At 42.4% G+C, this 23903-nt stretch overlaps 1 protein-coding gene across 8 annotated transcripts in view; it reads left to right on the plus strand.

The window, feature by feature from the left end:
- Positions 1–23903, plus strand: part of GARNL3 (GTPase activating Rap/RanGAP domain like 3) — a 153868-nt gene that overhangs the window by 70088 nt on the left and 59877 nt on the right. For all 8 annotated transcript variants that reach the window (XM_039506413.1, XM_039506411.1, XM_039506412.1 and 5 more), the window contains 7 exons: positions 5957–6002; positions 7117–7223; positions 12519–12634; positions 16694–16798; positions 21549–21623; positions 22878–22989; positions 23762–23860. In XM_039506413.1, coding sequence (XP_039362347.1) covers positions 5957–6002; positions 7117–7223; positions 12519–12634; positions 16694–16798; positions 21549–21623; positions 22878–22989; positions 23762–23860 — 660 coding nt within the window. The remainder of the gene's footprint in view (positions 1–5956; positions 6003–7116; positions 7224–12518; positions 12635–16693; positions 16799–21548; positions 21624–22877; positions 22990–23761; positions 23861–23903) is intronic.

Consider the following 23903-nt stretch of genomic DNA (forward strand, 5'->3'; position numbering starts at 1 on the left):
TCTTATAGATTACTTTATTTTGTAGCCCTAAATCTACCTTGTGAAAATTCTCAATCGTTAACTACATCAAAGGTGTGCAGATTAAAAACAAGCAGACACTTTCAAATCAGATGCTTTTATTACTAAAGAATTATTCAGATGGCTTCACAAAGTTAACTCCATATACATTTCCAAAAGTATATTTTCAGAAAATACTTCTGCTATTGATGTGAATAAATTTTTCAGTATCCACTGAATGCTGCCTCATGATATTTAGAGATCATTTATTTTAGATATTTAGATGGGATGGGATACACAATTAAAGTAAAAAAATACCAAAACCTTCAGAGTGATGGGTGACATTTTAAAATTGCATTATGACCTATAGAAATGAAATGAACACAATACTGAGAGTCAGGAACTTGTGAGTTCCAAACCCAATTCTGATATTGACTACATGGTCTATTGTTGTTACCCCTTTCTTCTCGCCCACTTGTTTGTTTTATCCACATGTTTGATCTTGTCTTTTAGATTTTTCTTTGAGCAGGGCCTATCATTTACTATGTGATGCTAAAGTGCCTAGCACAGTGGGGATCCACGTCATAGAGGCCTCTAGATGCTACTGTAATACAAATGTTAATAAGAAGACTTGGGGAAGTCAGTTTATCTCTCTATACCTGAATTTCAATATTAGTAAAATCGTGACAATAATTCTTACCACATGGGATGTTGAGAGGATTAGTTAATGAATGTTGGAGAAGAATATTTATCTCTTGTCTAACACAGTCTTGGGTTTCAACATTCTCAAAGTTCTGAAGCCATTGGTCCAGACATGTGAAACCTGCAAGAAAAATGCCGAAATTGGACTTGTTTTTGGCTTAATTGGCTTGTGAGTTGCTTGTTGGCTATTTTATGGCTTGTTGGGCTTGTAGCTTGTTGCTTCTTTTTTTTAAAATCAGCTCACCGCAATGAGGGGCAAGCAGGGGCAAGGGGGGAGAGAGTCAGGGGTGCACAGTGGGCCCACCAGAGTCCCAGACTGCACACTGTGGGGAACTAGTCACATAGAGTGTTGCAGTTCTTAGGGATTAGCTTGTTTTGGCCTTGTTTTGAAATGGGATTCGCTTGAGTTTTGGCTTATTGTGAAAGTCAGGGTGCTTATTTACCACGTGAAAGTTGGCAACTGTGCATTGGTCCTGGCAGAGAGCATCCTGCACCAGTCCTTGCTATGTAATGTGGATACTCCCTAATGCGCTAGCTGCCAGTTCTTTTCAGACCATAGGTAGTGGTTGAGCTCCACCTTCTCCATGTAATGGGATGGAAAGCTAATGTATGGCTTTACTCCCTCACGCTGTTAGCAAAGGTCCTGATGAAACTTAGGAGAGACACCAATTCTAATAGACCCCTTTTAGGACAAGACAGACAGATTCTTGAGCCTGTTTAATGCATTGCTACTCTCATCAGGTTGAGAGTCTGAATATACTGGATCATATGTGTAGAGCAAGTCTTTACGTCTCAGCCTGGGAATTCCTTTCTGTTGCATGACTCTTGAGAGAAATAGAAAGACTTACTTTGTCCAAGCAGGTGTCCCAGTTCATTCTGTGGCTCAGAAATGCTTTTGGGCTGGTGTGAAATCCTACATGGATCCTTTTACATGCCCAATGCAAAAGTCAGTTAGCTACCACCTTCTACTCTGAATTTGAGACACAGACATCTTCCCTCTAACCCTACTTGGCAGCTGTTTTAGGAACTGCCAAGGAACTGGATGTTAGGCCAGTGTCTACAGTAGAGGTGGGCCAATGTTTTTGCTCCAATAGTTCATTCACTGAAAAATGAAGTTTTGGTCAACTTTAAACTATTCACAAATTTGCTAAATCGTTTCAGTTAGAAAAAAATCAGGGTAGATTAATAAAACAGCTAGAGGAGTAGGTGGTACCCACTTTGTAGCTTCTAGCCCAATGGTTCTGGGATTTGGAAGACCCAAGTTCAAGTCCTTACTCTGAAACAGGGATTTAAATCCATATCTGCCCTCTCCCCAGATGATTGTCCTCACCACCAGGCTATTCCAGGATGGGTCTTTCTCCATCTCTCCTATTGAAGCTGTTTCACTCTATATAAAATATGTGAACAGAATAATGCAGAAAGAATAGTGAATGTGACAAGTGACCAGCTTTGCTTAACAGAGAAATTTTGGGTGAGCTGAAACATAAAAGAAGCTTACAAGAAGTGGACAGATGACTAGGGAGGAGTATGAAAATATTGCTCGAGCATGCAGGGGTATAATCAGGAAGGCCAAAGCACAATTGGAGTTGCAGCTAGCAGAGGATGTGAAGGGTAACAAGAAGGGTTTCTACAGGTATGTTAGCAACAAGGAGGTCAGGGAAAGTGTGGGACGCTTACTTAATGGGGGAGGCAACCTAGTGACAGATGCAGGGGCGGCTCTAGACATTTCGCTGCCCCAAGCAGGGCGGCATGCCGCGGGGGCCGCTCTGCCGGTCGCTGGTCCCACAGTTCCAGTGGACCTCCCGCAGGCGTGGCCTGCGGAGGGTCTGCTGGTCCCACGGCTCCAGCGGACCCTCCGCAGGCACACCTGCGGGAGGTCCACCGGAGCCGCCTGCCGCCCTCCCGGCGACTGGCAGAGCACCCCCCGCGGCATGCCGCCCCAAGCACGCGCTTGGCGTGCTGGGGTCTGGAGCCGCCCCTGGACAGATGATGTGAAAAAAGCTGAAGTACTCAATGCTTTTTTTGCCTTGGTCTTCACAGACAAGGTCAGCTCCCAGACTGCTGCACTGGGCAGCACAGTATGGGGAGGAGGGAGCAGCCCTCAGTGATGAAAGAACAGATTAAGGACTGTTTAGAAAAGCTGGACATGCACAAGTCCATGGGTCCGGATCTAATGCATCCGAGGGTGCTGAGGGAGTTGGTTGATGTGATTGCAGAGCCATTGGCCATTATCTTTGAAAATTCGTGGTGATCACGGGAGGTCCTGGACGATTGGAAAAAGTCAAATATATATTGCCCATCTTTTAAAAAGGGAAGGAGGAGAATCTGGGGAACTACAGACTGGGCAGCCTCACCTCAGTCCCTGGAAAAATCATGGAGCAGGTCCTCAAGGAATCAATTTTGAAGCACTTGGAGGTGCATCTTCATCTTCATAATGGTCTGGCTGATGGGATGGATTGCACCCTCAGCAAGTTCACGGATGACAGTAAGCTGGAGGGCGAGGTAAATACGTTGGAGGGTAGGAATATGGTCCAGAGTGACCTAGACAAATTTGAGGATTGGGCCAAAAGAAAGAGGTTCAACAAGGACAAGTGCAGAGTCCGGCAGTTAGGACAGGTGAATCCCATGCACTGCTACAGGCTGGGGACTGACTGGCTAAGCGTCAGTTCTGCAGAAAAGGACCTGGGCATTACAGTGGACGAGAAGCTGGATGAGAGTCAACAGTGTACCCTTGTTGCCAAGAAGGCTAACAGCATATTGGGCTGTATTAATAGGAGCATTGCCTACACATTGTGGAAGTGATTATTCCCTTCTATTCGGCACCAGTGAGGCCACATCTGGAGTATTGCATCCACGTTTGCACCCCCGCAAACAGAAAGCATGTGGAAAAATTAGAGAGAGTCCAGCGAGGGAAAGAAAAATGATTAGGGGGCTAAGGCACATGACTTATGAGGAGAAGCTGAGGGAGCTGGGCTTATTTAGCCTGCAGAAGAAAAGTGTGTGTGTGTGGGCGGGGGGGGATTTGATAGTGGCCTTCAACTACCTGAAGGGGGATTCCAAAGAGGATGGAGCTAGGCTGTTTTCAGTGGTGGCAGATTACAGAACAAGGAGCAATGGTGTCTGGTTGCAGTGGGTTTGGTCTAGGTTGGATATTTCACTAGGAGGGTGGTGAAGCACTGGAATGGCTTACCAATGGAGGTGGTGGAATCTCCATCCTTAGAGGTTTTTACGACCCTGCTTGACAAAGCCCTGGCTGGGATAATTTAGATAGGGTTGGTCCTGCTTTGAGCAGGGGGGTTGGACTAGGTTACCTGAGGTCTCTTCCAACCCTAATCTTCTATGATTCTATGAATAGCCATTGGGCCAAACAAAGAGAGAATTACTCTGTTGCCTGGTGGCTAGGGCATGCACATGGGAGATGCAACTTTAAGTGCCTACTCCAATGAATATTTAATTATTTATACAAAACAGAACAGCTTCAACATGAGGAAGAGAGAATTTCTTATAGCCTGATGCAGGGCACTCACCTGGGAAGAAGGTAGTGTGTTCACATCCCTGCTAGCATTTGGATCTGCGTCTTCCACATACTAGGTGAGTGCCCTGACCATTGGGCTGAAAGTCATGTGAGCCACTTCTCCTCTGCCATTTTGTGAATGTTTTGTTTAACTCCAAATGGGCTTTTAATTTCACCAGGATTTTTTGGAAATTTTCTGATTTGGCTTGACCCAAACAGAATTGTATTTTTATTTTTTAACTGCCAGTGAACTGAAAAACAAGTTATTTGCTCAGCTGTAATCTGCAGCTCCTTGTTATCATATTCATGAGGGATTTCATATGTTTGAATCGCTTATTTAAAAGCCTCCATCATGGGAAATTAGTGTGGTCCTGGCCATGCTGCTGACAGCTTTTGAACCATTGAATGCCTATGAGCTCAAAACTCTTACAAGGAATGTTATTTTTTTGGTGGAAGTGACTTCAGCCAGCAGAGTAAGAACCTGGTCCTGAGATGTATAGAGCCACCTGCAGCTTCTGTTGAAATGTTCACCCCTGCTTAGGATCAAGCCCAGTTGTCTGATCCATCTTTTTACTAAATTCTTTGAAGATATATTGGGGCCACAGACATGCCCTAAATTCTTTCCAAAGGTGGTATCTGTGTTCCACGTGGCTCATTTTAATTGTGCTGCCAATGTTTTCCCCCTCACCTAGTTGCCCATCCTGGTAAAGCTCTTCTGTAAGCTGTGTCTATATAGTAGGAAAAATGCTCCTGTATTGAGGAGAGTTAGATAAGACAATAATAAAACACCTGAGCACTGGCTACGGTACAGCCTCCTTATTACTGCCATTGGTGGAGCTGTGCCACTGGAGAATTACAGGTCCTAATTTTTCTAGTGTAGACAAAGCCCAGAGCCTGATGGCAAAAGGTCCCTAGGTTTTGTTAGGAGCACCCTAAAAACTCTTAGAAAGGTTTCTCAGATTTGTGTTTTCCTTGACACTGTTTATAGCTTAGAAGGTCATGCAGCTCAAAGGTCATGTCAAGGATCATTCAGTGTCAAGGAAATCTGCCACAACAGGATGCCTCTGATCTGTTTCTGTCTGAGACTTGCATCTGCATTGAATTATCTGGCCATTTTTCCATATGTGCTGTTGCCTAGATTCTCACCAGTGTCATGAATCAAGATTGGTAATAGATCTTGGTGCAGTCATGAAAATTTACATTGCTACCCTATGAATTGCTACCCTACTTGGCCCTCTATTTAACTGAATTATGCTGGAAGAATTTCTATAAGTCTGTGTTAGGAAATTTTATCATGTTGAAACATGTTTTTTAATAATCCACTCTGTGGTAACTGTGGACAAGAACAAGTTATTTTCAACATCATTAAGCCCAGTCGTGACTAGCTAAGATGATGCTGAATATGGCTTGTCTTCATGTATACTGACCACAGAGTTGTGGTGACCATTGTATTAGCTAGCTCAGTTGTTGAAAATAGTGTTTAAACACAGTAAAACTTCTCATTGTAGACAACAACTAAGATATTTGCACTTTTTAAGCCTTGCCATTTTAAACATTCATAAAATAAATGCCCTACCAGAACAATTGAAGGTGCATAAACTAGAATTATATCAAATGTAATAAAACAATTAATATATTTCACCATATTTCATCTGCTTTTTCAACAGAATGGGCATTTTCAAAACACAAGTGAACTTCATAGACATGAAAGTAATGGATTAATTTCTTTAACTTGCATGGCAGATATTTTTGCCTTAGTGAGATATAATAAGCAAAATGATAGTTACAGGTAGGTGCTAACTTTAACCAAATCATTCGCTTTGTTAGTTTGATGTTACAGTAGAAGCGGAAGTGAACTATTCTTCATAGTCCACCTATCTAATTCCATGAATTGGTTGTTTTTAAGTGATCATGAAAGTGAGTGGTAAATGGTTCCATGGCAAGGCATTATGTAGTTCAGGGATCGGCAACCTTTCAGAAGTGGTGTGCCGAGTCTTCATTTATTCACTCTAATTTAAGGTTTCGTGTGCGAGTAATACAGTTAAACGTTTTTAGAAGGTCTCTTTCTATAAGTCTATAATATATAACTAAACTATTGTTGTATGTAAAGTAAATAAGGTTTTTAAAATGTTTAAGAAGCTTCATTTAAAATTAAATTAAAATGCAGAGCCCCCAGACCAGTGGCCAGGACCCGGGCAGTGTGAGTGCCACTGAAAATCAGCTCGGCACGCGTGCCATGCGTTGCCTACCCCGATGTAGTTGATATCTGTGGAATTTTTCCCCACAAATAAGAGTCACACCTTGTAACATATAGTGTGTTCTACTGTGCCTAAGCAGAGACTCTTATATCCTGATTCAGTAATGTGACTGAGAATATACTTAGGTGAGGAATTCAGTATTATTGTGTTTATTCTGTACCCAATTGAAACTAGCCTTGCAGATAGGAAAATCTCTCCTTTGACCATGTTACTCCTTATAATACTCTAGTTCTTGGATCCTTTTATATATGTGCCTAGGGTTTGTGTTGGAAAATGTCTGTAATACACAGTGTGGAAAAAAAGAGGTAATGTACACAGTGGTAGGATTTTGTAATTGAAATGTTAAGTTTGTAATTTCATTTTTGTTTGAATAAGGACTAGATTTTGCCACTCTTGTTCTCATTGAATAGTGTATCATTCTACAAGAGTCAACTGAATGTAAAGTAATGTACTAGTTAATGGACAGGTGTCAGCTTCTGATCCCAGGTGAATATCCTGAGAACATTCATTGAGACTTGCAATTCATGAAGTGTTGATATGATGTTTCCCAGTAACAATTTATAGTTCTTGTTCCTGTTTAAGCAGTATGTCTGGTACTCTTTGTATGTGACTTTCAAACCAAATAAATAGTGATTCTTTCATTAGGCTGAAAATATTTTCAGAAGAAAGTGTACCTCTCTTTGGGCCTCCCCTTCCATCCCCACCTGTGTTCACAGATCACCAGGAATTCAGGGACTTTGTACTAGTGAAGTGTAAGTCTTTTTCAGATCAAAGAGACCTTTTTAAACTTTTAGTCTGATACGTAAGAACAGGGGCGGCTCTAGGAATTTGTCCGCCCCAAGCAGTCATGCCTGCGGGAGGTGCACCGGAGCCGCGGGACCAGCGGACCTCCCACAGGCATGACTGCTGGTCCCGCGGCTCCAGTGGACCTCCCGCAGCTGCGGAGGGTTCGCTGGTCCCGCGGCTCCGGTGGAGCATCCACAGGCATGTCTGCGGGAGGTCCACCCGAGCCGCGGGGCCAGCGAACCGTCCGCAGTCATGCCTGTGGAAGGTCCGCCGGACCCACCTGCCGCCCTGCCGGCAAAATGCCGCCCCAAGCGCGCGCTTGGCGCGCTGGGATCTGGAGCCGGCCCTGCGTAAGAATCTGCTCTTCATACTTATTTGGGATACTGCAGATTGTAAATAATTTTTCTGCTGTGCAATGTTACAGTTTTATATTGAGTCTTCTTTTTTAAAGTTTGGCTGTTCTAGCCTCAGTGGAATATATTCCCCTCAAACATTTCTATTTGGTTCTGATAAACACTGAACTCCCATGCAGTTAATGCTTCCTTGGTTACCAGATTCAATCTGGTTTGGGCATTTCAGAAGTATTTGTTCCGTTGCTTAATGAATTGTTAATTTTCCAAAGGTTTCTTCTTAAAGACAAAGGAGAGTGATATTCAGAAACACATTCATCTAATGCCATTTCATATATTTAACAGTAAAAGGTGCCAGACTGGCAGCTTTGGAAACTAAAGTACTTTATCTACAAAAAATGTGCAGCATGGAAAACAGTCAGTATGTTTCAGTGCTGTTACGAATATTTTAGTGCTGTTATGAACCAGTTCCCGAGGAGAGAACTCAATCTTAATGGACTAATTCAAGCCGTGACCTCCTGCTAAGACTCCCAGGAAGGGGACCACTGAGTACTAATCATGACTTTTGTAATGTAAACATCTGACCACTAGGAGCTTGCCTGAGAACTCACCAGTTCATTTCATATAAGTTACTAAAGAATACTTGTTGATATTTAAATTAATTAGCAGTGTAGACTCCTAACTGGTATACCAGCCAAGAGATTATTGGGCTGTGTGATCGACATCTATGATTGCTCATTGCCATTTAAAGCTAAAGGAATGACTCTAATTACTTTGATAAAATCTAATTAGAAAATGGCAAATTGCTTAGTTTATTGAAAACTGCTTTATCAATTACAGTAACTCCTCACTTAAAGTCGTCCCAGTTAATGTTGTTTCATTGTTACGTTGCTGATCAATTAGGGAATATGCTCAGTTAAAGTTGTGCAATGCTCCCTTCTAATGTCGTTTAGCAGCCGCCTGCTTTGTCTACTCCTTGCAGGAAGAGCAGCCCATTGCAGCTAGCTGGTGGGGGCTTGGAACCAGGGTGGACCGGCAGCCACCCTATCAGCTCTCCCTATCAGCTCCTCGCTCCCCTAAGTTCCCTGTGCAGCAGCTGCCTGCAGTTCAGCTGTCCCTCCCCTCACTGTCATGTGCTGTTCCTGCCCTCTGCCTTGGAGCTGCTCCCTGAGACTCCTTCTTGCTGTGTGGGGGAGGAGGGAAGGAAGAGGGGGCTAATGTCAGAGTGTCCCCCTCCCCCCTGCTCCTGCACCCTGCTTACCCCATCTTCCATAGAGCAGAGGGGATACACGAGGGCTCAGGACGGAGGGAGCTTGCAGCAGCTGCGGTCTCAGCAAGCTGATCTAATTACACTGGTCTACAATTTTTGAGAAGTCGTCTGCTTCAGAGATAAAATGTGCTATTTATTATGTATTTTGATGTGCTGAATTCAAATATGACAATTAAAACAACTGATTGGCTACTGTTTCTAAGTTATTTAAGTTTTTATATTTTATGTCTATGTATATTGTGTAGATAGTAGAGTTTTAATCATAAATTGTAAACCTAGGTCTTTTCATGTGTTTATGGTTGCTTTATATGATAATAGTTCACCTGTCCTGTTTATGTAACACTTTAAAAATCAGCAAAAGGGTTATATAAATAAAATTTATTATGAAACAAAAGGCAAAAAACTATTATGTACATAGTTTAGTCCTATTCAGTGTCTACTCGGCGCTTCTTGGCTTGTCTCTTGTATTCATTAAATGGAGCTTCTCATGTCACTGTCCAGCAATAGTCTGCAAGCATTGATGGGCTCCATTTGCCCTGATAGTGTTTCTCCATTGTTGCAATGTCCTGGTGAAATCGCTCGCCGTGCTCATCGCTCACTGCACCGCAGTTCGATGGAAAAAAATCTAGATGAGAGTGCAAAAAATGTATCTTTAGTGACATGTTGCAACCAAGGCTTTTGTATGCCTTGAGGAGGTTTTCCACCAACAACCTGTAGTTGTCTGCCTTGTTGTTTCCGAGAAAATTTATTGCCGCTAACTGGAAGGCTTTCCATGCCGTCTTTTCCTTGCCATGCAGTGCATGGTCAAATGCATCATCTCGAAGAAGTTCACGAATCTGAGGACCAACAAAGACACCTTCCTTTATCTTAGCTTCACTTAACCTTGGAAATTTTCCATGGAGGTACTTGAAAGCTGCTTGTGTTTTGTCAATGGCCTTGACAAAGTTCTTCATCAGACCCAGCTTGATGTGTAAGGGTGGTAACAAAATCTTCCTTGATTCAACAAGTGGTGGATGCTGAACACTTTTCCTCCCAGGCTCCAATGACTGTCGGAGTGGCCAATCTTTCTTGATGTAATGGGAATCTCTTGCACAACTATCCCATTCGCAGAGAAAACAGCAGTACTTTGTGTATCCAGTCTGCAGACCAAGCAAGAGAGCAACAACCTTCAAATAGCCACAAAGCTGCCACTGATGTTGGTCATAGTTTATGCACCTCAAAAGTTGTTTCATGTTGTCATAGGTTTCCTTCATATGGACCGCATGACCAACTGGAATTGATGGCAAAACATTGCCATTATGCAGTAAAACAGCTTTAAGACTCGTCTTCGATGAATCAATGAACAGTCTCCACTCATCTGGATCGTGAACAATGTTGAGGGCTGCCATCACACCATCGATGTTGTTGCAGGCTACAAAATCACCTTCCATGAAGAAGAATGGGACAAGATCCTTTTGACGGTCACGGAACATGGAAACCCTAACATCACCTGCCAGGAGATTCCACTGCTGTAGTCTGGAGCCCAACAGCTCTGCCTTACTCTTGGGTAGTTCCAAATCCCTGACAAGGTCATTCAGTTCACCTTGTGTTATGAGGTGTGGTTCAGAGGAGGAGGATGGGAGAAAATGTGGGTCCTGTGACATTGATGGTTCATCCTCTTCCTCTTCCTCGTCTGACTCAAGTGAGAATGATTCTGGTGCATCAGGAACCGGCAGTCCTTCTCTGTGGGGTACTGGGCGTATAGCTGATGGAATGTTTGGATAATGCACAGTCCACTTTTTCTTCTTTGACACACCTTTCCCAACTGGAGGCACCATGCAGAAGTAACAATTGCTGGTATGATCTGTTGGCTCTCTCCAAATCGTTGGCACTGCAAAAGGCATAGATTTCCTTTTCCTGTTCAACCACTGGCGAAGATTTGTTGCACAAGTGTTGCAGCATATGTGTGGGGCCCACCTCTTGTCCTGATTTCCAATTTTGCAGCCAGAATAAAGGTGATAGGCTTTCTTAACCATGGTGGTTATACTGCGCTTTTGTGATGCAAAAGTCACTTCACCACAAACATAGCAGAAGTTATCTGCACTGTTCACACAAGTACGAGGCATCTCTGCTCACTTTGGCTAAACAGAAATGTGTCCCTTTGTAAAATCAAACACTGACAAATAAGAGAGCACGACACTGTATGATTTCTAGAGCTGATATAGGGCAATTTGTTCAGCAGAGTGATGTAAGCTTCGTTATGATTGCATCATCCATGACTTCTAGGAATAACATGATGCAATTCATATCATGTATGATGCAATACGAGCTTCAGATTGCATCATTCTTTGTTTTGCCTAAAAAGCAAATACTGTCCAAACCCAGTCATAGATTTATTCATAGATCCAGTCAAAGATGTATTTTAGTCATTTCTGGTTTAAATTGAGATCCCTTCCCTTTATAACTCACTTATCCTCCACCATTCCCAAGTCAAGGGTCGTATATACTGACCCAATAGCATAACTTGAAAACTAGAGCCAATCAACAATTTTAAGCATCATTTTCGTTCTCTGTGACCCAGAATTAGTAAAGTTTGACTACATTTATTTCAGAAGCATTTTGGCTGTAGAGCAGTGTTAACAAGGAAGTGGGGAAATGCACATATCTCTCTCACACACATACCCCCACCCTCCATTCCTGCCGCCTTGTAGAGTGAGAGTGTTAACCCTTGAGGGCTCAGCCAATTGCTAGTTCATCATTTAGCAGTAGGGGAAATATCCCACCCTCTGACTCCTTCGCCTCAACCAAGCTTCACAATCATCATCACTGTGTACCAGTATTAAATTGTTTGTTTAAAACTTATACTGTGTCTGTGTGTTGCACAAATGTTGCAGCATATGTGTGGGGCCCACCTCTTGTCCTGATTTCCAATTTTGCAGCCAGAATAAAGGTGATAGGCTTTCTTAACCATGTGTGTATCTATCTATATCTATCTATCTATCTATATGTATATATATCATATAGTCTTTTGTCTGGTGAAAATTTTTTCCCTGAAACCTAACCCCCTCATTTACATTAATTCTTATGGGGAAATTGGATTTGCTTAACATTGTTTTGCTTAAAGGCGCATTTTTCAGGAACATAACTACAACATTAAGTGAAGAGTTACTGTACAGCAGTATTTGACATTGTTTGGACCTCACATTGAACTTAGCAGAGCCAGAAGGAACGCTGAACTTTTCAATACAATTCAAAAATATAAGGCAGCTGCGCTGACAGCCTCTGACATAGACAGTATGGCGGTACATTTTTTGTCCTATATCAAAGAACTTCAGCACATTTACTGAGATTCAGGAAATGGTTCTTTTAAAATTAACGGTGAAATAGTATCTTTCTGGAGTTTATCTGGCTGTTTTTGTGTCTTGAGGAACGATACTAGCTAAATACAGTTTAGATGCTCAAAAGCAAATAGGGTTAAAAAAGCTCTTCAGAGTCATGATGATAAAACAACTAAAACTTTTAGTTCAAAATATGCACAAATGTGAAACAAACCCAAATTAGTTATTTTGCAATGAATATCCTTACATGAAGACAACTTGGATTCAGTAAAGGACATGAAACCCCTTTAAGTAACACATTCTCCTTTATTCGATATGTTTTAGTAATAAACGGGGAAAAAGCCACCTTGGAAACCCCAACATTTGCTCAGAAACGGCAGCGCACTCTAGACATGCTGATTCGTTCTTTATACCAGGACCTCATGCCTGATCTACACAAGGTAAATCCAAGACTTGCGTGATCTTTATGCACTTCATATCCCCCCCCCAGTGGCATATTGAGTGGCCTATTGCTCAAGAAGATATCCACCCTGGTGAGTACTGATTTGCATATAGTAAGTTGGATAGCAAAGGGGTGTTTTTCCTCTTTACATTTTAATTGCATGAAAATCACCAATAAGTCATAAGAACAGCCATACTGGGTAGCTCACCTGCACAGTCAAGGCCTTTACATTTATTCTTCCTTCAATGATTGAAGAAACGTTGAAATGAGAAACGTTGCTTCAGCAAGTCACTGAAGCAGTGAGGATGGTGCTTTATCTCTTCTCACTAGGACTTAAGATAAATTGGGGGGAGGGATAGCTCAGTGGTTTGAGCATTGGCCTGCTAAACCCAGGGTTGAGAGTTCAATCCTTGAGGGGGCCATTTAGGGAACTGGGGTAAAAATCTGTCTGGGGATTGGTCCTGCTTTGAGCAGGGGGTTGGACTAGATGTCTTTCTGAGGTCCCTTCCAACCCTAATCTTCTATGAAGTCAGCCCTTACTCTTAATCAGTAAGAGGTCACAGGAGCACTTTTAGATGCAAGATCAGCAACAGATTGGACACCATAAGTCATCTTCTATTGATGTCCAGACTCAAGCAAAGATATCAGTGAATGTCTCTCTTAATCTCTTTGGTCATATGGCTATTTGCACTTATGTGACACCACATGTCAATCCTCTCCAAGTCTGGCTGAAGTTGATCTACCAGCCAAGCAAACACAACATGACTCCGTGAGTGCTTGTTCCCAGGAATGTCCTTTCATCAATACTTGGTGGGACGATCCTCCGAATGGCTGTCAGGGAATGATGTTTGTGTCTTCAGCTCCCACTGACACTTTAGTGAAAGATACCTTCCTGCTGATGGCTTATGTAAAGTCAGTGGGCCAATTGGCTGCTCTGGGACTCTGCAAATATGACCTCAGGTACAGTCTCGAACTGGAGCTGGACTTCATGGATCCTGAGTAAGCAGTTCTCAGCAGGCTGCCAAATAGAGGGTTGGAGCGTAGCAGTTCCCGCAGACCCAGATCTGAGGCCCGTGGGACATGACACTGAGTTCTAGGCTGTTTATATGTAGTTGGGGACCAAAACCTTGGGCCTGCAGAGGACCCAGATATGCTCTCCAGCCTGTGTGAACAGGAAGCTATCCAAATAACTGGGATCCACCCTGCTCTGGACTGTGTGCCTTGTGCTTCCAGCTCCTCCAGCTTAACTTCCTGGCATCCCAACCCCTCTTGACTCCTGGCATCAGGATTGTGGTTCTGATCTGAAGCTTGTCTCCTGCTTCTGATCTGGTATCTTGACCCAACTGACACTCAACTCCTGTTTTTTGACTGTGGACTCTGGCTCTGACCACCAGGTCTGGCTGCCCACCATCCAGCTGTGACACTCAGGGCCATTCATCTAGCTCTGATTCAGGACACCAGCATCCAAGTTTTGACACTACATTAACAGGCAAGGAGGAGCAAGATCATCTCTCCCCATGCCTACAGGAATTCTCCTACTGGAATCAATCTCATAGCCCTACACTCACGTGGGGTTCAAAACAATTCAGGTGACAACTCAGTAGAAAATGGTCCCTCAAGCTTTCAGTCCTTCAGATAAAAGTTCAGAAGTGGGCTCATTCCTCCATATACCTGCTCATGACCACTTTAAACAGCACATTTTGATCCAGAGGAGAAATGAATCCAGGCGCCCTCTTAGATGCATTAGCTGGGACAGGAATATGCTGTATGCTTTCCCCTGGTTACTCTAATTACTAGGGTCCTCAGGAATGTAATATTGGACATGGGTCAAGTTATCCTAATAGCCCCAGTGGAGGGGAGGGGGAGGGAAGTTTTAGTATTCAGAGATGGTACACTTATCAGTTCAAGTTACTGATCAGTCTGGACATCATAATGCAGAACCAAAGACTGGTTCTACACCCAGACTTAGTGTCTCTACAGCTAACAATTTGGATGTTAGTAGGCTGATCTTGGAGCATAGACTTTCCTCTGCAGAGGTACAGGTTCACAGAAATTATAGAAGATTAGGGTTGGAAGAGACCTCAGGAGGTCATCTAGTCCAACCCTCTGCTCTAAGCAAGACCAACCCCAACTACCAGTAAATCATCCCAGCCAGGGCTTTGTCATTCTCATATTCTCATTCAGAGCTTAAAACCTTTAATAAGGCATACTTATGGGGCCCAGTGGAAACAGTTTTCAATATGGGCATCTCATTATAATTTTACCCATTGGAGGGGTGTGTTAGAGCTCTGACCTTGCTCCCGTGGGTCTTGCGCTTCTAGGCGGTTTATGCTAGCCTCAGTGGCTCACTGTGACCCTCCACGTAGCCCTTCTCTCTCTAGTGCCAGGGTTACAGTCTACTGAGCCCTTTTCATCATAGGCCTGCAAGGAGGTTGGTGAGAGAACTCCCACAGTCTCTGTTCAGCCTCCTGTCCTGACAGGGACCTGACTTTCCCTCCCAGGAGATGTTCCTGTAGTGGTGGGTTGGGGGGAATCCGGGCCCGCCCTCTACTCCGGGTTCCAGCCCTGGGACCCTAATGGTAGCAGTTGTTGGCAGCCAACCTTTCACTGCCAGAGTTGCTACATTTCCCTGGGCCACTTCCCCACAGCTCTCCTACTTCTCCCTTCTTCACCCTTACCTTAGGGCTCCTTTAACGATGGTTTGAGGGTGTCTTCAGTAACCAGCCCTTCAGCCGCACTTCCTCTCCTCTGGCTCCCTGACTTCCCTGCCTGACTGGAGTGAGCCCTTTTTATAGTATCAGCAGGGCCTTAATTAGAGTCAGGTGGTCACATAAGCTTAATGGCCTCACCTGACTCTTTACAGGTTAATTAGAGTCAGATGTTCTCATTAGCCTGGAGCAGCCCCTGCTCTGGTCAGTCAGGGAACAGAAAACTGTTAATCCAGTGGCCAGTATATCTGCCTTCTGCTATTCTGCTGTACCCAACTGGCCTGGGTCTATCACAGGGTCTGTACCTGTTATTGAGGTAATCTGTTATCATTAAAGCATTCAGATGTCTTGACTAGATCTAGTAAAGTTCACTTAGCACTGATATCTGCCTATTATTCTCCAGTACAGGAACACGCAATTTTCCCCAATGATTTTATTCCTACTGTAACTAGTTTTTTGAAGGGGTTAACACATATTTTTCCATCTGTTAAGGATTTTTCCCTTCTCTGGGACCTAAACATAGTCTTCCTGATGCAGCCTCCATTTGAACGTATGCCAACCTTTTCTTTGTATCATTTGTCTATTAATATGGCATTCTTGGTGGCTACTACCTCTGCTCACAGAATAGCAAAATCCAAACACTGATGGCAGGACCATCTTCTACCACCTTCCGTGAAGATAGTTACTCTTCTTCCTCATTCCAAATTTTTGCCTAAAATAGTGTCAGACTTTCATTTAAATCAGTTCATTCACTTGCCAGTGTTCTTTCTAAGACCTCACTCATCCACTGCAAAGGCTAAACTTCACACTTTGGAAGCTTTTAAGAGTGACCTTGTATTACTTCAATAGGACAAAACCATTTCTACAAACCATCAAGACTATTTGTACCTTTTGGTAATAAGTCTAGAGGATATGCTATTTCAACATAGAGATTGTCAAAATGGGTGTCAAACAGCATTAGAATTTCTAAAGAACTGAGTGAGTTAATTCCTCTGTCTCATATCAAAGCACATTCTGCCTTATACTAGGCCTCAAGTCTCAGGCTCTCTCTTTCTACTGCATATGTCATCTTTCATATACTAGATAGCACCTTGATACATGTGAAGAGTATTGCAGCGCTCCACAATCTTGTAAATCAAAAGGCTAAAGCATGCATTCTTAGATTCAACAGTAGGAGCATATTTTAAGGGAGGGCGATTATTTTTTGTTAGTAATCGAAACTTGAACTGAGGTCACAGGAAAATGCTGAAAGAATACAGCAGAATCAAGTCATGTCAGATGAAATTTTTAAAAAATTGAAAAAGTTTGGGTCAGTAAGACGCTCTCTCTCTCTTTTTTTTATTTTTAAGAACATGCTTAATAGGAGGTCCTTCAGTGACGTGTTACCAGAATCCCCTAGATCAGCACGGAAGAAAGAGGAGGCCCGTCAAGCAGAATTTGTCCGACTTGGTCAGGTAGGTTTTATGTAGAAAGTATTGGTCAAATTAATCACTCCACTGGGATGTGTGGAGTAAGATTAGGGATGTCTGGCCAAAAACAGGCTTGTGAGATTCCAACTGGTTCTAGCTTATCTGAGGCAGAATGATATAAGCAAATCAAGGTGCTGACTGCATTTGCTGCTGTTAATTTAGTCATGGATCTCATGAAATATATTAGGAGCACTTTCAGGAACAAACCCGTCAGCAGAAAGAGGGAGATGTATTTAATCTTTATTGTGGTAACACAGCATTTAACACTTATCTGAAGTGTTCCCTTTATTTAGTAAAATTATATTATGGGAAATATTTTTTAAAATGGTGATGGTAACTCAAAGCAAATGAGACCTTGATAATAGCACAAAATTCTTGATTTTTATAGTGTAAAAATGTAGATTCAATTTACTGATTTTGTTTTAATTTTTTAAAGTAAATTGACATACAATGTAGTGAAGATGACAAATGCTAGGACAGAAAATTACACTAGCAATAAGTTAATTAACTAGGCAATAATATAAATAACGGAAGTACAGCCAAATAGGCAATTGAGCAGAATTACATTCACAGAATGGATAATGATCAGAGGATGAGTTATTAAGGAAGCTGATTTAAGTAAAAAAGAATGACTTTGAGATGCCACTGTGGACTTGTTTCTGGAGAAAGAATGAATCAAGGCATATGTGGAACTAGCAGGAAGCAAAGATTTAAATAAATCCAGAATATGACAGGCAGCCCTTTTTTGGTCTGGAAATAATTGGCTCACCTCCTTGGCTTCAGTTGAGGTTCAAAGTTCTCAATACTGCAACTCAGGCGGAGTAGTGCAAAGATGTATAAGTATGTATAGGTATTGTGAATTTGGGCATCTCTCAAAATAAATTAGCTACTTGCAATGCTTGCTAAGAATTAGTTTTCCTATCAGTCTTTAGAAGGAAGTAAAGAACATAAGAATAGCCATACTGGGTTAGACCAAAGGTCTATCTAGCCCAGTATCTTGTCTTCCAACAATGGCCAATGCCAGGTACTCCAGAGGGAATGAACAGAACAGGTAATCAAGTGATCCATCACCTGTCACCCATTCCCAGCTTCTGGCAAACAGAGGCTTGGGGCACCGTCCCTGGCTAATAGTTGGGCCCTTCCAAATTCACAGCATGAAAAACATGCCACGGACTGTGAAATCTGGTCTTTTGTGTGCTTTTACCTTATACTATACAGATTTCACAGGGGAGACCAACGTTTCTGAAATTGGGGGGGCGTGACCCAAAAGGGAGTTGCAAGGGGGTCACAGGGTTATTTGATGGAGCTCCCAGTATCGGAGAGCAGCGGCTGTTGGCTGGGTACCCAGCTCTGAAGGGAGTGCCCTGCCAGCCGCAGCACAGAAGTAAGGGTGGCAATACCATACCATGCCACCCTTACTTTTGCACTGCTGCCTTCAGAGCTGAGCAGCCAAAGAGTGGTGGCTACTGACTGAGGGCCCAGCTCTGCAGGCAGCAGCGCAGACGTAAGGGTGGCAATACCATACCATCCCTGGCTAATAGCTAGGGCCCTTCCAAATTCACAGCATGAAAAACATGCCACGGACTGTGAAATCTGGTCTTTTGTGTGCTTTTACCTTATACTATACAGATTTCACAGGGGAGACCAACGTTTCTCAAATTGGGGGGGGGTGACCCAAAAGGGAGTTGCAAGGGGGTCACAGGGTTATTTGATGGAGCTCCCAGTATCGGAGAGCGGCGGCTGTTGGCTGGGTACCCAGCTCTGAAGGGAGTGCCCTGCCAGCCCCTTGCATCCGAAGAAGTGGGTATTCACCCACGAAAGCTCATGCTGCAAAACGTCTGTTAGTCTATAAGGTGCCACAGGATTCTTTGTTGCTCTTACAGATCCAGACTAACACGGCTACCCCTCTGATACTTAATACCATACCATGACATCCTTACTTCTGCGCTGCTGGTGGTGGTGACTCTGCCTTCAGACCTGGGGTCCCAGCCAACAGGTGCCACTCTCCAGCTGCTCAGCTCTGAAGGCAACTCTGCCACCAGCAACACAGAAGTAAGGGTAGAAGTATTGCAACCCCTCCTACAATAACCTTGTGACACCCCCCCCCCACACACACACACACAGAGCTCCCTTTTTTTGAGTCAGGCCCCTACAGTTACAACACCATGACATTTCAGATTTGAATAACTGAAATAATGAAATTTGCAATTTTTAAAATCCTATGACCGTGAAATTGGCCAAAATGGACAGTGAATTTGGTAGGGCCCTACTAATAGCCATTGATGGACCAATCCTTATCTAGTTCTTTTTTTAACTCTGTTATAGACTTGGCCTTCACAACATCCTCTGACAAAGAGTTCCACAGACTGACTGCGTGGTGTGAAAAAATATTTTAAATAATATTTTAAAAAATATTTAAACCTGCTGTCTATTAATTTCATTTGATGACCCCCAGTTATTGGGTTATGAGAAAAAGTAAATAACACTTTCTTATTTACTTTCTCCATACCATATTCCCCCTTTGTCGTCTCTTTTCCAAGTTGAAAAGTCCCAGTCTTATTAATCTCTCCTCATACAGAAGCCGTTCCATACCTAATCAACTTGTTGCCCTTTTCTGAATCTTTTCCAACTCAATATATCTTTTTTGAGATGGGGCAACCACATCTGCATGCAGTATTCAAGATGTGGGCGTACCATGGATTTATATAGAGGCAGTATGATATTTTCTGTTTTATTATCTATCCTTTTCTTAATGATTCCCAACATTCTGTTTGCTTTTTTGACTGCCGCTGCACATTGAGTGGATGTTTTCAGAGAACTATCCACAATGCCTCCAAGATCTTTTTCTTAAGTGGTAACAGCTAACTTAATCCCCATCATTTTATATATATAGTTGGGATCATGTTTTCCAATGTGCATTACTTTGCATTTATCAACATTGAATTTCATCTGCCATTTTGTTGCCCAGTCACCCAGTTTTGAGAGATCCTTTTGTAGCCCTTCGCCGTCTGCCTGACACTTACCTATCTTGAGTAGTTTTATATCATCTTCAAATTTTGCCACCTCACTGTTTACCCCTTTTTCCAGATCATTTATGAATATGTTGAATAGGACTGGTCCCAGTACAGACACCTAGGGGACACCATTATTTACCTCTCTCCATTCTGAAAACTGACCGTTTATTCCTATCCTTTCTTTTGACCTATCTTTTAGCCAGATACCAATCCATGACAGAACTTTCCCTCTTATCCCATGACAGCTTACTTTGCTTAAGAGCCTTTGGTGAGGGACCTTGTCAAAGACTTTCTGAAAATCTATGTATGCTATATCCACTGGATCCCCCTTGTCCACATGCTTGTTGACCCCCTCAAAGAATTCTAGTAGATTGGTGAGGCATGATTTCCCTCTACAAAACCATGTTGACTCTTCCCCAACAAATTATGTTCATCTATGTGTCTGACAGTTTTGCTTTTTAGTAGCGTTTCAACCAGTTTGTCTGGTACTGAAGTCAGACTTACCGGCCTCTAATTGCCGGGGTCACGTTCGGAGCCCTTTTTAAAAAGTGGCATCACATTAGCTATCCTCCAGTTATTAGGTACAGAAGCTGATTTAGATGATAGGTTACAGATGACAGCGGTTCTGCAATTTCACATTTGAGTTCCTTCAGAACTCTTGGGTGAATACCATCTGGTCCTGATGACTTATTACTGTTTAGTTTATCAATTTGTTGCAAAACCTCCTCTAATGGCACCTCAATCTGGGACAGTTCCTCAGATTTGTTACCTAAAAAGAATGGTTCAGGTTTGGGTATCCCCCTCACATCCTCAGCCCTGAAGACTGATGCAAAGAATTCATTTAGTTTCTCCACAATAGCCTTATCATCCTTAGTACTCCTTTAGCATCTCGATCATCCAGTGTCCTACTGATGGTTTAGCAAGCTTCCTGCTTCTGATGTAGAAGTTATTCCATAAAGAGGAATTTGCTTTCTTCTTTTTATGCATTATTCAATCACTGTTGGTTCCATTTGACTATACGGTACTGAAACACTGGATTTTGATCTGGTCGTGAAGCTCTTCTAATCATTGACAATATGGAAGGATAAACTAATTCAGATTCTCATTTGTCTTCTCACTACTACTTTGTGCAACACTGATATTGTGTTCTGCATTATGAGCTAAGTATTTTTCAAAATCAGCATGCTTCTGTTGACCTGCATCTTGAAAGGTTTGTAATGCTGTTCATGACAAATTTGGGTTATATAGTTCCACAAGAATGTGCAAATAGTGTCACTTAATGTCTTGAAATGCACTTTAAAAATGTGACATTAACTATAAAGGACCAGATTCTCAGCTGGTGTAAAGGGTGTAGTTAGCTCATGGACTTAATTTGTGGATGTGAGGACTTGTTATTATTTAAGATTTTCTCCATTAATATATTTGCAATGTTAAGTTTTGTTTTTGCCAACAGCAGATATATACTGTCTGAAACCATATAATTTTCCAGCATCTTATTGAATAGTTTAATCTCTGTTCAAAACACATGGAATGGCTGGTTTTCTTATAAAGAAATTATGTAATGTGGCACAGAAATTCAGAGCTGGATCTATTGTAATTATAGTCTGAAATTGCTTCCCTCCCTTCCCTAATAGTCAGTCTCCATATCTTTAGTATTTATTTATCCATATGGTGTTACCAATTAAGAACACATTTTAAATGAAATATCTGTCTTGTTTAAGGCACTGAAACTGAAAACCATTGTGAGAGGAGATGCCCTAACTAGTTCAGCAACCACAAGCCTCTATAAAAAGGAGGTGAGTGGACATTTATACATGATAATGTGCAAAGTTTGCTCAAAATTATGGCTTTCCAGGTTCTACTGAATATGGGTCTACATTCCAAATCTTATAATGCATTTATGTAATTTGATTCAGTAACAAGAGAAAACATTGACATATTGATCCATGTATCGGTGCATAATATCAAAATGGTTCTGCAGATGAGGCCCAGTAAATGGATGGGTATGGAAACTATCTCTAAACTTAAAGCTGGTTTCAGCAATCCCACTTTTGTTTGGGTGGAGAGGTAAATGAAAATGCCAGTTGATTTTTGTGTACATTTATGTGATACTTGTAACTTTTGCTTCATGCAAATAAAATCAAATTGCATTGTTGTTTCTAATAGAGGGCCAGATTTTTCCTGGCCATAGTGTGGCTGTGCAGGAGTGGAAAGTGCAAGGAGCACCTCTGTGCTCTCTGCACAGAGGTCAGGTGCAGAAGCAGTCCCTGTGCTTGGAGAAATGCAGGGACTGCACAGTCTATGCCCCAAGGACATACAGCATCCAGAAGAGGTTAGAGAGAAGGTGGTGCTATGGTCTGGCCCCTTTCTGCACCAGCCCATGAAGCTGGTCAGGTAGAGAAAGCTGAGTCATCTAAAGTGCTGGTACAGCATGTGCACTTCCCCTGCATAATTCCTGCTGGAGCTACTTGGAAGGGCAGCTTTGCACCACCACTAGCAAATGCCAGTGACTAAATGCCACAATCTGGACCATAGAGCATAAGGAAATTCCATATGAATGTTGGTAAACATACATCCTGGATCTGAACATTATTTCTGAAGCAGAAACGCAGAGGAGATGTTTTCAAAGTGTTTGGTTATCTGCTACATGTCACACTCAGTAGAGTCAAGCTGCTGACCTCCCATACTTCTGGAAATTTACCCTAGATGGTTTATCTTGAAGCGAAAGAACATTCTGAATAACAAGTGCTGTCTCTTCCTGCACCTGCAAGATGTGACCTTTCTCCCAAAAGGAGATTCAGTGCCCCAGTCGCACAAATGTAGCTTATATTTATTAACCTCCCAAACTGACTGAGAGAGAGAATTTTTGCCTCTCCCGGCAAACAGACCAAAGTCTGATATTTTTAACTCCAAAAGTGCAGCTTTGAGCATTCTGTCCTGCCAAAGATGTCCATGAGTTACTTTTCAGACATTGTACTTTAAATTTTCTCTGTTGATAAACTCTGTATTTCCTAGTGTCTTTACCATACACTGCTTATGTCGTTTCACAGCCGTGGGAGTCCCATTGTTTCTGCAGTAATTTTCCTCATGAAGTTGTTTGTGCGGATTCTTGGGGCCAGTCCTTGCTAGTTTCTACAGATGTTGGTGTCCTGCTAATAGATGGTTAGTGAATGATCCAGCATTTGTTTACAGGTCAATATTTTTGTACCTGACAGTTTTAATCTGTGGTGCCTATGAGGATGTTAGCAGCTCTTCACTACTTAAGATAGTTTAAAGTCCACATCTGTTACTATATATCCTTATTGTCAGGGCTTTTATAACTTAACTGCAAAAATTTGCTCTGCACTAAAACTAGGCAAATCAGATAATCTTGGGAGCCCTGTTTTAATGCAGACTTCTGAATATTTTATTGGTTTCAGATGCTGTTTTCTTGACTGTCTGAGAGGACTTTTTATTAAGCCAAATCCAAGCTCAAGGGGTGTCCATGCAACCTGCTTGTACTTCACAGTCCTTGATGCGTCCACTGAGCCTGAGGCCAAAGGTGGCTGTGTACCATTTATGTAGTCATCCAAGCCTGTTTCCTCCCTAGCACTGATTTTGTGACTCTCGCCTCTTCCCTAGAATGCCATATATGGCAGTCATGATTTTGAGGAATGATATTGCGGGTAGCTGGTTCTCAGCAATTTTTCTCAAACTTTCCAAAAACTGTTTCTTTTAGGCTCTGTTCTTGCTATGTGATTCACATCAGTGGTATCTCCTTCTAAGAAGGAACTGCCATCTTTGGTACTGTATATAAAGTGGCAGTATGCCAGATGCCTCATTTTCACAGAAAAATAACCACATTTTTGTTACAAGAAACAAGATGCTTTAAAATCACTGGTCAGCAAATTGTGTCAAAAATGCGTTCTAATTGGGGGTCATGTTTCCTTTCCAGATGGCCAGTCATCAGTGCAAGTATTTGATAAAACTCTCCAGGTGAAACAGATGCATGTGCTGGAAGCTTTGGACCTTTTGATTACCAGAGCAGACAAAGGTAGGATTCCTTACCTCTTGGTTCCAATATGAATGTGGCTGGC

The sequence above is a fragment of the Mauremys reevesii genome, linkage group 19 (assembly GCF_016161935.1).
Source record: "Mauremys reevesii isolate NIE-2019 linkage group 19, ASM1616193v1, whole genome shotgun sequence".
Classification (NCBI taxonomy): Eukaryota; Metazoa; Chordata; order Testudines; family Geoemydidae; genus Mauremys; species Mauremys reevesii.